We start from the raw sequence: 15,210 nt of genomic DNA, 5'->3' as shown, positions 1-15,210 counted from the left end.
TTTGTGATCTGAGATAGAATTGAAGCATGAAACTCACAACAAAGATAAGAGATAGCTTTGAAATAAAAGCATTTTACTACCTAACCTGACCTATTCTCCCTTTAACACCTACTGCGAATTGTAGTCTTACATCTTTTGGGCTGACGGCTTTTAGTGAGCCTTTTCAATGTGGTTAAAGAGCAGAACAAAAATCAAGAACCTCCTGTGCAAATGCAGAAGCTACCAAAAAAATTAAAAAAAAAAATGCTTCCATGTAACGTAACTACTTGGTAAATTTGTCCAAAGAGCTCAAATGGCCTTGAAATGATGAAAAGTCCAAAATCACAGACTACATGAAACAATTAAAGAAAAATTAAGTGCAGAAACTATTAGCGATGCTGAAAGCCTTTCTGAGATTTTCGGCTTTTAAAGGAGATCTCGATTAATTTACTAACTAAATTAGCTGGAGTAAATCCAGGTTTTGTCCTGTTAAGATATTAAAAAAAAGAAAAAGAAAAAAAAGAGAGAGACCTTCCATTTCATGTACCGGCCATCTTGCTCCGCACACAATCATCAAAAATATCTAAAAACGTGACTTAAGTAAATGTGTTGTGGAAGTTTTTAAAAAATAAAATAAAAATTAAGAGACATATGAAGAAAAAGAGAAACCAAGGGGTTTTTTTGTTAAAATAATTTTACTGTATTTTTAGAAGGAATTCTTATACTATTCTCATTGGGTATCTTAATGTTCAGACAAGGTGACGATGATTCCTGGAGATGCTGTACACTAACTTCTTGCCAGACAAAAACTGCTTCTGAATAACTGCTTCTAACACATTGCAGAGCAGTTTAGAAACACGCAGAACACTAACACAACACAGCAGCACGCTAATTTTATGACAGTTTGCAAATCAGCACCTTTACCACGTTACCAGTTCTCTATTGTATCACTTAGATTTCGTCCTGCTCCACTGGCACGAAAAGAATTTTAATTAACAGAAACATAACTGCAGTTAAATACAGTTATGCATATGCTTCTGCCATTACAGATTTGAGTTATCAGTAAACCAAACTGATTTCCCATATTGCAATCAACTGATCTAGTACTTACAAGTTTATTTTTAAGTATTAACAAGGATTTTCCTAAGGATCTGGACGGAGTTGCATATCTGGGCCCTACAATAAACAGAAGACCACGTCTTTCATTTCCTGAAGGCACTCAATAGTTTCCTATCATTATTATTTAGCAGCACTAATAATCACAAATTAACTCAAAAGCTAAGCAAATTAAAGCTATAATCTATTTCTACACAATGGCTAGTAATGAGAAAATCTGTACAACTTTTTTTTTAAACTTTAAATATCACTGCCAATAACCCGAAAATTAGATAATTCAGTTCAGTCTGCATTGTAGAAATGTCTAAAACACTTAGATTTGCAAGTGTATTCACATTTATGTCCTGCTTTAAGTACAGAGGTAGCACAAGACAACACATCAACTGCATTCTTACCAGTAACTGTTTTTGGTCTTCCTTGGCATCCTTGTAAGAGGTGGATCGAGGCAACCAAGATGATAATGGAGTTTACAGGTATCACACAGTAGCAGTAGGTGTTGATCATGGTTCTTCTTGCAAATTCCACAACTTTTAATGTAGGTAGCAGAAAAGCATTATAATTACATTTGAAATCATAAAGAATAAACGATACATCCCAGCACGTTCCCCAGTTTCAATACCAACATATGGCAACTTCAATTTGAAGGTATAATGTGCATAATTACATTTTAAGGAGCTTCTACCTATACACAGTAAGGCATAAAAGGCACCTAATAGATTTAACTTGACAATAAAATGGCTTTCAATTTAATTTTTTGAGGACTTCTAACCAGTAAGTAATCACTTGATACTTCAACAAAATGTACCAGTGGCAAGTGGAAAAAATATTACCTGTGCCATCCAAACGTTTAAATAGAAAGTTACTTATCAGCCTTAACAATCATACGCTTATTTTAATAAGGCAAGCACCTTGAAATAGGTCTGTGCTGCTGTTAAGTTGAGCAATGTATCAACTCATAAGAAATTACATTTCCTTTCTATTATTATTATTTTACTGGAATTGAAATTTTAGTTATTTCAAAAAGATCAGGTGTTCATGATGCTGTTATAAAATGGGAGGAACTAAATGACTGCAAAGAGCTTCTATGAATGAAACAAAACTAGTAAAGCATGACTCCTATTATTTGTTTGTGTCTACGTCTAATCCTCAACCAACTGCCATGTTCTCAAGATTTCCACTTCTCACAGCACTAGAATTAACTTTTGCTTATGTAACCCATCTTCTTCATTTAGCCTGCTAGCTGGGCAAGATACTGCCCACTTGCTGTGGCTGGAGGCCTGGCTGCTGCTCTCTAGATAAGCGACAGACCCTGCCACTTCTCAGCTGGTGGCAAGAGAAGAACATACAAGACAATATGCATATTTTGCACAGTCGTGCTCTGGGATCCTAGTATATGTTCCACTGTCAGGCTTAGTTAAAATTGAGTCAAGTATCTTCACAACTTACAGAAGAGGGGAAAAGATGGACTAATGACAGAGTAAGTGAATGCATTTTATTTTCTTGGGAATTAATAGAACTTCAAGCAGAGAAATTTAAACTACAAGATATCCCAAAGCATTTGACAACTCATGAGTAAAAAGTAAAAATTCCTATATGAAATGTGTTTTATGCATCCAGCCACTGTGACTAAACATCAGCAGCACTGTTCGCAAAATCATCAACAAATTATTGCATTCATAAGACAAGATGTCCAGTTAAAAATTTTCACATCTCAGAGACTAAGGACTCAGCTGAAAAGTTATCTTTAGCCTTAAAGCACTGCTGTCAAATCAGAAAAAATAACTCCATACCTTACTGATGTGTGCTAAGGTGAAGAACTGACTGCTATTCATCTTAGCATTCAGAAGTAAGCAAAGCATATAGACAACTCTGTAGTGTTTTGTTAATCAAAACCAAAAAGAACAATTTTCTCTTAACACTTTTGTCAAGACATCATTACTTGCCTATAAAGTACAGCCGGAAGCGTAGATGTCTTTTGCGTTCCTCCTTCTTTTTTACTTGGTTTTCTTTCCTTCGGAGCACGTAAAATTGCTGGTATGTTCAATTTCTATTGGATTTGAACAAATGCAGTATACATGAGTCTTGAGACTTTTAGAGAACACTACTCCATTCTCGATGCATGAAGAATATGACTCAAATTATGAGTGGGAAATTGCTTAGCTATTTTGCAGACAAGAGCAACTACAGATGTTTACATTAAAAAAATCATACTGGGATAAAGTAATATTATACTCAATAATTTTTTTTCAATTCAATAAATAAACATATTGAAACACTAGCTTTTAAAATTTTTCAAACCTCAAATAGGGGGATGGACTTGGATGCATTTGTCTAGGCAGCTGAAACAAGCGAAGGCAAATTCACGAAACTGACAGAAGAATACTGAGGCAGTTTATTTTCCCCAACATCCCTGCTACATTGGTGCTCGATAGGTTAATTAGAAAAATTATCTTATTGGACCAAACCCTCCACAAAGCAGATGAGATTCTCTTCGGGTTTTTACTAATCTGCCGTATGCTAGCTTCTCAGACAGCAACCATCTATCAAAGTCATTTCTCAGCAGCCCCGTGGGTCTGCATCTGTTCAACCAACTGGAAAAAAAAAAAGTCATGCAAGCTGTGCAAATGAGTTCTACTTAACTTTTTTTTTTTTTTTTTTTTTTTTAATTTAGCAACATTTGCACTAGGAACTATATTGGCGAATACTTACTCAAAGCCATCTTAAAAAGTAGGCTAAAAAAATAATCTTGATTCAAGAGATATGCTATATGAGAATTGTTCACAAGTGGAAAAGATAGGCAGACAAATAGAACCAGAAGAAGCTAGCATACTTTAAGAACTACTACTGCATAAAAAAAGGGCAAGCTTCATTTTCTGAACAGCAACACAAACTCGGCAGTATCAAAGGGTATGATAAAATTGTGACCTAATGTCTGCATTTTCACAACAAACAGTTTCTGCAGTCTTCCTTAAAATCATTAATTGGAAATAATTTCAGTGTCTGTCAAACATCTAAAATGATCATTTCCATTTAATACCTTTGACATAAAAAAATGTATCAAAACGCAGCAAGAATCCATACTCCTCTCTGTTCTCCGTGTGTATCAATGAGAACAAAGACAATTGCTGGCAACAGGAAGTAATCCAAATCTTCTTTTTCTCCTAGATATTTATATCCATTTGACCAAAATATTCTGCTCTGTCCAGTTAAAAACCATCACATACATACTGCAGTTTTAAAGATTTGCATCTTATAAAAGCCATGAAGAGTTACCATATCATTTGAAGCCTACAGTTAACTAAAGACAATGTGGAGACAAAAAAAAGTAGGATTAACTCATGCTTCACATTAAGCTTCATCACAAATGACAGGTCAATCAGTTACGTCAAATGAAAGAATTCTGCAAACAAGATCGCTATTACAACAACAAAATTAAGCTACAGGTTCCCAGTAGGCGGTTTGCAGAAGTCTAGATATTTCAATCAGGAAACATTATCCCCAGAGTAAAGCCTAGGTCTGATCAAATCAATTTATTCGGCCATAGAAGTGACAGACATAAACAAAATGGCCTACTGATGGAAAATCAGGTCGGCCTACAAACTATAAAAAGGAGAGAAAAAAAAACCCAACCAACCTGTCCAATAATTCTACCCAGTAGAGCCCAAATGCCTTGCCCTTCATTTCTCAGTTTTCCATTCATATTTTGTAGCTCTTCCAAGGACTCACACAGCTGAAAAAAAAAAAAATCAACACGAGTGAAAATCAATTAAGAGATTTTTAATAAAATTTATTCAACCTCTTACTTATCTAGTGTGCATTGCTTTATTGTGGGATTAAAAAACAATGGAACTCACGTCATAGCGAAACCAATGTGATCATTCAGCAACCTAACGGAATTAAGATGAAAACCTGGGCAGCCACATGTTTTGTAAAGAAGATCTGCAGCATTTCAGCATGAAAATACGGTCTCATAAAGTCAATTAGAAAGCAACTAAAATACACCAATATCTTGTATGTCTTGTACACACTTGTTAAGCAGCAAGATTATAACAAGTAACTACATAAACAAATTAAAGCTCTATATTGCCTTAACAAAGAACATTCACTCAGTCTCACAGACAGAGATACGATTGATGAAATGATGCAACCAGAAAAAAAAGGGGTTTTTTTATTCTGGAAGTAACTGTTTGTTACCACACAGCATATACAAACCATTAATTTGGTTAAAAGACCGCCACACACAATCTCCTTCCTCTTAATCATCTTTAGGTATCTCACAAGGACCTGCTGCTTCACTTCCATATATTCTCATTTAAAACATGCACCCAACAGTTTAAGAAATAATAGCAACAGTATTTTTTTTGTCATCACTAACCAACACGTGATAGGTCGCTGAATTCAGGAAGAATTGCAGCATGTCATCTATCACAAAAGACACAGTATTTCTATATCTTATTTCAAAATATTTAAAGATTAAAATAAAATAGTAATTATTCAGTAAAAATGCAACTAAAACACAAAATGTTTTTTTAACCATGATGATGAGTTAATAAAAAATTACATTAGCAACGTTTTGGAGGAGCAATGCCATCATTTATGGGTCCCAAATTTCCTACACTCAAAGAAAACACTGAGAGAATATTATGGATGTGCGAATATTGATTATTCCAGCCTGATAAATTAGTCAAGTCATTAAATCTAGGATGAACAGAAGTGGAGTTGGAGTTGACATAAATAAATAACGCTCCAACAACCCTAGATTTCCAATTATCAAGTAGGGTTCCAAGCAGAGAATCAAGCAGGTTAACAAAACAAAAAAACACAGACAGAGAGGAGTCAAACTCTGTTGTCTCAAAGTCTCAAATGAAATGCATACAAATAATGAAAAAAAGAAGGGCCTTAAGACACAGTTCACTCATGAGGGACCTGTCCGTCCATGTGCAATTTGTTACGGGAGCTCTCAGTGGGGGTCTGTTAAAGGACTCGCACCCAGCCAACATATGACATTTTAGAAGCTGATTCTGCTTGCATGGGTGGGACGGACCACAGAATATTTTCGGAAGAAGAAATGTATTTTTAAATATTACTTTAAAAAAAAATGATTTTTATCTTTCTAAGTCACTTTGTTTGGAAAGCAAAATGCTATTGAAGTTAAGAGCAGCAATACTAAATCAGTATATTTTATTATCATTTTTTCTTCACCTTATTATACTCCACATGAAGCTTTTCTTGCTCATTTTCTAATTTATCCTTGATATTCTTTTGTTCAGCCATATTCTCCTGGATTTGAATCATGCGCATATTTCTCTCTATTTAAAAGAAAATTGCATTATTTTCTATCCTTGGCTATATTTTCAAGTTTTATGCACTGAAAAAAGTGAAGCAATGAAAAGCATAAAACCGTAACACAAATCCACAAAAAACTATAGCCTATAGGTTTATTACAGACCGAGTAGAATGAACAGTCATAACATTTACGTTCTGCTGCATAACTAGTAGTTATTTAAATGGTGAGCTTTGATCAGTCATCTAGTGAACAGTCCCAAAGATAAAATCACACCATTCCATACAGAAAGGAAGGAAAACATGAGAGAAAAACTACACCAAAGGTACCTAAGCTGCCACTCCCTTCTTAACAAAGACCTTGCCTTGTTTTCTTCTTTTCCGAAATGTCTTTTTAAAATATCATTAACTTTCTGTGTAAATACAGACACCAAGCAACAATGTATCTGATCTAGAATGAAGTCCTAATTCATATTTATCTATTAATAAGAAAGAAATACAAGTAAAATAAAAAGCCAATGAATCAGCACAGTACAGAAACAGCAAAGTGACAAGTTTTCATTGAGAAAAATACGCAATTTTCATTCTTACCAAGGTAATAATTCACAAAATCAGCAGTGAGAGCTGGCTGTTTATGTTTTCGTCTTCCATCAACACTGGAACTAGTATCTGAAGTATCCACTGGAAAAATGTCTGTACTTATTCCCATTAACTCAGCTTTGCGCATAAGCTTACGTATAGCTGAAGCACTGCTAGTAAGTGGTCGTGGTAGCTTCTCCCTGGGAACCCAGGCCTGAGGTCTGGTGGTGCGGGCCAGCTCCGCCTTGGCACGATACTGCTGTAGCCTGGCATTGATTCGAGCCTGGGATAAAGAATTCCATAAATTAAAAATAGAAGGAAACAATTCAAAATTGGTTTTGAGTTATACCCTTTTGGAACATATCCGCAATTTATTTGCATTTTAAGAACTGCACGATCTAATCAATGCTTTTTTTTCGTTCCAGAACACTACAACTCAAGAAACAGCCACTGATTCAGACGTTTGATTTTACTTAAAACACATACACAAATAACATTATCCTTTCACTAGGTTTTGGAGGCATTCGCAGGTTTCTTGATGAGATTCACCCACCAATGAAAGTAACAGAAATGATTGCTGGCATTCAGACAATCCCTTCTAATAAAGACAATTTGATGGGACTGTGAAAACTCACTATTGGGAAAAGCCTTGGCTGACCTACCAAAAATACATTTAGATACACTTTAAATTGTTATCTACATGAGCAATAAAAGTTGACGAACAGCATTTTTGCCATATTTGACATCCTTTCGTACAAACTCCTTTCTCAAGGCTGTATCTCCTTATAAATGTTAGACTAGCTGATTATAATGTGCCAAAACCACAACTCAAACAGAAGTGAAATAGGCAAGAGAAGCTCACAATATATATTGTTGATGACATTTGTATATTTTTGACCATCTGGGAGATCAACCTCGGAAGATCAAGTTGTTACTGACAGTTGGAAAACAGTGTCTTACGGGAACTCTATGTAGCGGCAACTCTAGCAGAAAATGACATCAACATACAAACCTTCAGAGGCACAACTCCAGCTGACTATCCATTAGAAGTTGTTTACTTGCCTGCAGAAAGAAGAAACTAAACTAATCCAACTGCCCCACCATATGGTATGAGATACTCCTGAGACAAAAGCAAAACTGTGCGTATATGTACACGCTATGGTTAAGGAACATCTCTGATTACAAATAGCACTGCTGAAGGTAATATTACAGACAGTTTAACACGTTACTTTACTAGGTCTTGAACATTAATGACCAAGAAACACAGCAAATGTGGCTTGCAGGCCAGCTCTGACTCCAAGGGCTTTTTTCTTGGACCCACAGCAGCACGTAACAGATCGACCTACAGCCACCGCCTCGCTTTATTCTCCACTGGAAGGACCAAGGATGGTTTATAGCTTCCACAGCTAAGACACTTCTTCACTGATTACATAGTTCTGAAATCCCTGGGGTCATTTAAGATGTCACAGAACTGTACACTCAGAGCTTTATTCCAGAAATAGATGACAGATTAAAATGACTAATGTCTAAATGGAATCCTGAACCCAAGTATATGCTTCACATAAGGAATGCACATTTCTTTTATTGATATAAAAAAGGTATTTCAATGTAGAACATCATCCAACAATCCATAACAGTCCTAGACAACTTTATAAACTATATTCTTTAGAGGAATTACTTTCTTGGGCCATAGGACTTGCCAGACCATCGGGTCAGTTATTCCAGTCTGGGCTAGAAATCACCAAATATCCATTTTTTCTCCTTCAAAAGTGTGCCTCAAAAACCCACTTTCACAGTACCAGATAAATTATTTGTACAACTGCATAATTATTTATGTTAGTTCAATGTTTGTAAACCTTACTTAAGCCTACAAACTCCCTTGGATGTCAGCTTCTGTATGTACATACATATACTATATATATATATATTTCTTAACGTTTTTTTCCAGACTAAGCTGTCTCAAGATTCTTATTTCTCAGATAAAATTCTTATTTAACAAAGATGGTTGAATTTACTAGTGGGATTTTAACTTCCTCATGCAGACAACATATAGTAAGGTAAGAGGAGAATTTATATGCATTTTGTGTTAATTCCCCAGTCAGACATTTCTAGTATATATTAAGTACCCTGTATAGTTCTGTATTTCTAAAAAGGCACAGAAACCACTCAATTATTTCGTAAAAATCCCAATACATACACCTGGACACAGAAAAGTATTTTTCAAGCACCCAACCTCTTTCCATCCATGTAAACTCAGGCACACACACAATACTAATGCAAATTCATACAACACCAGAGCCATCAATAGTGAAATCAAGTGGTTTTACAAAACATATGCAAGTCATCAATTTGTATTAAGATGCCCATGACACCATGTCAAGTAACTCCACCTGCAGTTTTCAGCATTCGATCCTTCAGCTTCTAAACATTTAATCCAAATAATTTAGATTAAAAAGTCTGCAGGGTCTTGGTTTGGGGGAAAGAGGAATAAGAGAGGGAAATGCTGGGAACTTATCAGCATCACTTAACAAATGCCTGAAAACAAAGCTAATAAGTCCTGTTGAACTCAAATTGATTTTGCACAACCAGCACTTACCATTATGTTAGGTAGTATTCATATATTGTGATTTCTCCACTACGTAAGTGCATTTCTCACAATTGAGAGCTGAGTGTGTTCAGAAAGAATTACGTAACCAGTTTTATATCAAGCTACATGACGCTCAATACATACCCCATGCAACTACTTCATTCAAAATTCTTCTCTCATAGAGTTTGCTCATATTCATTCACAAATGCACAGGTCATTTTAAATTAATATTCTTTTCTCATATTCAAAGGTCTTTGAAGAACAAGAAAGGTATGATTTTTTAAATTAAAAGTTTGATGATATGAAGATTTATTTTTTCATCATTACACTACAGTTCTCCCTGCAGAAAAAAAAAGCAGTTCTCCCTCTCCCATAACTGCCTTCCATTATTTACATCTGCTACTTTTTGCAACAAATTAGGCAGGAAAAGCAAAGTATGCTACAGATTCCTCAATAAAGCACACACACTAAAATATAGCAAAGTACACACATTCCCTCAGAAGAATTAAAACAATATCAACAGGACATTTATCAGTCGAGCTTATGCAGTAACTAATAGTTTTACATGGATCTGTCACTAGCCAAGGATACAGACTTTGCCTAAGATTTTCAAACAACTCCCACTCAGCAGCAGACTCGGTTTCTGTACCTACATAATTTTCTTTTCTACAAAGTCTTTACTATGAAAAAAAACAAGTACAGAGAATTCTACTTGGGTCTACAAAAACTGAAAAGAGATCTAACATGAAAAACCTTTAGGCAAGCTAAACTCTTCTGCCAAGTTCAAGATATTACTAAGAGAAAAAAGTGGATTTTTACTGAACTTGGATGTAGAAATATGCTTAATTTCTTGTCTGGCTGTCTTCTTTTTTGTTGTTAAGAATCTTGAAAAAAACATTAAATGTAATTGAAATGGAAATGTAATTACCAACTTTTTGCCACAAAACAAAACAAGATTTTTCAATTCAGACATGCATAGATATCCCTATTTGATAATAAGTTTAGTGAGAATTGTTCTTAGACACCAAAACCTACAAATAATTCACTGCTTTGTTAAATGACCACATTTCTCACATTTCATTTCTTACTATAATAACAGTTTCCCATTCTCTTCATTTCTTTCTTGTTTAACACGGATGATTAACACAGACACGTTCATCTCATTAATACAATACCTGAGCTTCTGGTGAAAGTTGTTTTTCTCTTTCCTGCAAGGACATTTTACAGTAAGACTGTAATGCCAAGTAGTTCTTCCGCTTCCATTTTCTGTCTAACCTGTCCGCATGCTGTTTACAATAAGCAAAAAAAGGGTCAGCTATATCCTGTTTCAGAGAAAACAAAGGGGAAGGAATGAAAATAAAGTAAGACATACAAGGCCAAAAGGCTCTGAACAGCATAAACATTCTGGCAATCAGTTCACATGTTCTAACAGACATGTTTTTATAAACTAGTATGTACGTTTCTAAATGAATTTTGTCATGTTGATGTAATTTACAATATAAAGTGGTCTTTCATTGTTTTCATTGCATGACCCTAAACGTTTTTAAATACATTAACTACTTAACTCTCTACTGTTCAATCTCTGTTTTCTCATTCCCAGAAGAAATAGCAGAAGAAATTCCTAAATACAAATCCATTTAATATATAATATGTATTGTTAACTTCCTGTTGCTTCACTGTTTACCTTTTGCATTATATCCTACTAGGGATTAATAATTCTGAATAATACAAAAGGCAATATATTTGGTTTTCTCAAATGATTTTTCAAATGCTTTTGGCAGCTCGACCCCACATGATTTGTCGTATCTCAGATGATTTCTTTTTTCTCATTTTTCATTCTTTGCTCCATCAGATCTGCACATTATCATGGCTGTAGGTTTATAGTAACTTTTAGCACTTGCAAACTTTGCAAGCAGACTACAAATATCTGAGCCACGAGGAGATATGGTTTGAGAAGTATACTTCATTGCCAGTGTATTTTCAAAACTGTAGAAACATTATCATAAATCTATACACTAAGAAGATGAACTTAAAGCAGTCTTCCTTCATAAAGTAATAAAAATATGCCTATCAAATTTTCCTTTACTCCACCTATAAAACAGAGACCAACAAAATCTACACGGGCTTTCCTTACAAACAAATTTTACTTTGATTTACATTTTCACAGTGTGTGACAACTTAATTCCAAAAATTAGCAGCACCCTAAAATTAGATTATGTGAGGCCTTGACTAAAAATATTTTGGTTACAGAAAACATGTAAGAAAATTTTAAGGTGAAAAGGCATTGTAATTAACCTTCTCCATCCCTTTTTCCACGCCATTTCAAAAGGTACTGCTGAGTTGGACAATTTGGTGAACTAAGAGCCCTTCCTGGACAGTCCCTTTACTCAGCCTGTGACTTGCTACCGATTTACAAAAACTTTGCAAGAGTTAGTGAGCAAAAAGGCATAATTTCAGGATGTGTTCACAAGCTTTCCATACAACTCTTTTATTCTACTCTTTCCATAGCTACCTCTTCTGCTGCTGCTTCTGAGAGGAGGCCTTCCTTCTGAGCGCAGGTCACATGGAAATAAGCTCTGCACATCCCAGCATCACAACTAATGCATACACCAGTTCTGGCAAAACGAGGATCTTCGCAAAAACTGCATTCCTTTATAAAGAAGAGTGGAAAACGCCACAGTAAATATTTCAGGTGTGTTTTGCCTAATGTTTGATAACTTACATCTTACATACGAAAACTGAATAGGTAGATTTACTCATGTGTGGTACAGAAACCAAGTATGCTGCTGACAGTTGACACTACTTTAAAACTTCAGCCCTTCCCAACCACCACTACAGATTTCATTTTCAACAAGCAATGGAAAAATGCTTAAATAACCGAAATAGCATGCTGGATGAGTATAATTTAGATGAGCTTCCTTGTTTTGTATTCCTCTTCAGAGCAACAACTAAATACCTCCCAAACAATTCATGTGTAATTAATTATATAAGTATGGTATCATAAAACAGCATTACTGCTTAGCAAACGTTCTATTGTTCAACAAGTTCAGACGACAAACAACAAAAAAAGAGCAGTGCTCTGGATGACTGAAAACCATAGATAATTACATAGACGTTCTTTGACACACAATGACTGAGGAGCAAATGTGTGCCAACACAGAAAAAAATATTCAAGAATCAAAAATATCAATAAGGAAACTTGTGATTCACTTAAACACTGCACTATGGCTTCAGCTACATGCATTCTAGGCACAGGTGTTTGTGACCTGGAGGAAAAAAATAAAAAAATAAAAAAAATCAAGCTTATTTTTCAGCCAGATCAGTTCCTCAGTCTGTTTCAACACAAATTCATACCAAACAGCTGTGCCCACAGACTAGAGTGGTGATCGCATAAGCAGGAAGCAATAGGGAACACGGGCTGCTAAAGCAGTGCTGTTAACCAGCACATCAAGATGATCTAAAACTGTCTGGACGTGAATTTCTTAATCTCTCACACACTGAATACAGAGCAAAGCTGCACATCACCTACAGAAAACATCTCCATGCAGAAAGTTAAACAACAGAAAGGAATGGCAAGGAAAACTCATTGACCGAAGAATCTCAAAACACCGCAGACACTACCCTAAAAGTGCACCCTTTAGCTGTGCAACAGCAACACATCATAGATAACAAATGAAGTGAAAAAGAATATTATATTAAACTGGTTTTGTAGGGGGAAATTTAGGTAAGCAAGCTGTGACTTTCACACTTGATACAGCAAGTTTGCTTACAGCTCTGTAAGAGTACTGAGTCCTCATCTGTGCAGTTGCTTTCACCTTACTCACAGTAACAAAATACACCCAAATTCTTAGCCCTGCTCCTATACATCACTCATTTAATTAAAAAAAAAAAAAAAAAAAGTATGATTCATTGCAACAACAGGCATAGGGCTTTGGGAGCTCACTCGGACATTTTTTTATACAAACATTTTTAAACAATGCTAAATGCCTCAGCAGGCCCATGCTGAACAGGCTCCAGATACAGATACGCTGCATGTAAGCAATCCAAAGTGTTTTAATTTATTTTATACATTATACTTTTTTTTTTTTAAATGTACCACGTTTTCATTTAGTTTTCAACTTGACAACTGACATTCCTGGAAATGAAATTGACTATGCACAAATGAAGCACTAGAGCAGCAGGAGTATAACCACCTTCCCTCACAGCAGCCTGACAGACATGGCTTCTCCACACTGTCCCCATTAGCTACAGAAAAGAGTATTCAGCAAATTACTGAGTGCTGTCCTCTGCCCATTGCAATGGTTTTCTGTATTGTTTGGGCATGATCACTTTTCATCTGGATTGAAAATATTTACATGTAAAACCCTTTTAATTTTAGAGCCATTTTTCTGTTCAAGTTGAGGGCCCCATGTTGTTGTGGGTTTTTTTAAATACTGCTTTGCAACAACCTTTTTGTGTGCATTCTATCTTGTAATCATACAGATCCTAAAGTAATTCCTACTGAATGTACATCTGTTGCTTTCTTAATCAACTTAACCTTCCATTTCTCCATTTCGCATCTCATAAATTTTCTTCACTTTCCATCCACATTTTGGCAATTTGCCACTAACTGAATTTAAAAGAAAGTAATTAGCATATGCATAAGAAATAAAGGAAGTTCGGGAGAAAACAGCCACAGAAATTATGAGAACTGCGGTAAGGAAAATAGAAAGAAAGAGTGAGGGAAGAGCAATGGTGTAACAACCATGAACAAATTTAATCTCGTTTTTAGTCCCAAACCTCACTGCAATTGCTATAAACAAGAAAAATAAAGTTGGGAAGATGTATGTTATTTTACTACATGTAGAAACGTAAAACGAAGCTACTCACTGACAGTACCTCTCTTTTAAACTTACCTTGGCACCGTATTTTGAATAATTCATTTCTGTAAGTGTTACTGGCCGCAATTTGTCAATATCTCCAAATGCCACTCCTGGAACATAGAGGGCACAAACAATATGGACCCACCTAAAACAGCAGATAAAATTAGGTTACTGTTATCAACATTTTGTTCCTATATTATACTCATCATTTTCAGATTTCAAAGTGCCTTGTAAAAGTGAGAGATGCCAGAAGAAATGTGTTTGAAGGAAAGTACATTAGAAGCAGGCAGAGATGCGTATTTAGAATTCAGTGGCTCCCACACTGAACCACAGAGTAAGGCTTTTCAAAGCCACTGGGATCGCTCCGCCTGTCTGGATCAAGGGCTGGGCTACCATCATCTTTCTGTTTTGATGGCTCTCACGTGGGGCTCCACACCACTTTTTATGCAACATGAAACATATATGAAGATTTCAGTACTACTTATAAAGCTAAAGCAGACAGATACTTTCATGATGGGGCAGGCGGCAGAAAGGGGAGCAACAAAATTATGCAGGTAGTCACAGTAATACTGAGCTCTAGGCATATACTTATGAAGTATCTACAACACAGCATCAGTCAGACTTTGCACTGTTACTGTTATGCCTGTCAGCATCACCACAACTAACTAGTTTTAAGAACAAGGATAGGAGCTGCCTTCAGTTATAAACATACCCGAGTTGTATTACAAAAATGCCTATCTGAAACACAGATGAACTGGCTGTTACTGTATTCTTCTTCATTGGCCATAAACAAACTGGAAGGTA

The 15,210-nt window shown here is 35.6% G+C and overlaps 1 protein-coding gene across 1 annotated transcript in view; it reads right to left on the bottom strand.

The window, feature by feature from the left end:
- PHF14 (PHD finger protein 14) overlaps positions 1-15,210 on the bottom strand; it is a 166,974-nt gene that overhangs the window by 118,352 nt on the left and 33,412 nt on the right. Inside the window, exons 6-13 of the mRNA XM_086614903.1 lie at positions 14,440-14,551; positions 12,057-12,194; positions 10,720-10,866; positions 6,970-7,240; positions 6,298-6,404; positions 4,730-4,825; positions 3,039-3,142; positions 1,491-1,622 (exon numbers count right to left, since the gene is read on the bottom strand). Of these exons, the coding sequence (XP_086471029.1) occupies positions 1,491-1,622; positions 3,039-3,142; positions 4,730-4,825; positions 6,298-6,404; positions 6,970-7,240; positions 10,720-10,866; positions 12,057-12,194; positions 14,440-14,551 (1,107 nt within the window). The remainder of the gene's footprint in view (positions 1-1,490; positions 1,623-3,038; positions 3,143-4,729; positions 4,826-6,297; positions 6,405-6,969; positions 7,241-10,719; positions 10,867-12,056; positions 12,195-14,439; positions 14,552-15,210) is intronic.

This window comes from Tauraco erythrolophus, chromosome 7 (genome assembly GCF_009769465.1).
Source record: "Tauraco erythrolophus isolate bTauEry1 chromosome 7, bTauEry1.pri, whole genome shotgun sequence".
NCBI classification, from domain to species: domain Eukaryota; kingdom Metazoa; phylum Chordata; class Aves; order Musophagiformes; family Musophagidae; genus Tauraco; species Tauraco erythrolophus.
This window is presented reverse-complemented; position numbering and strand designations above follow the sequence as displayed.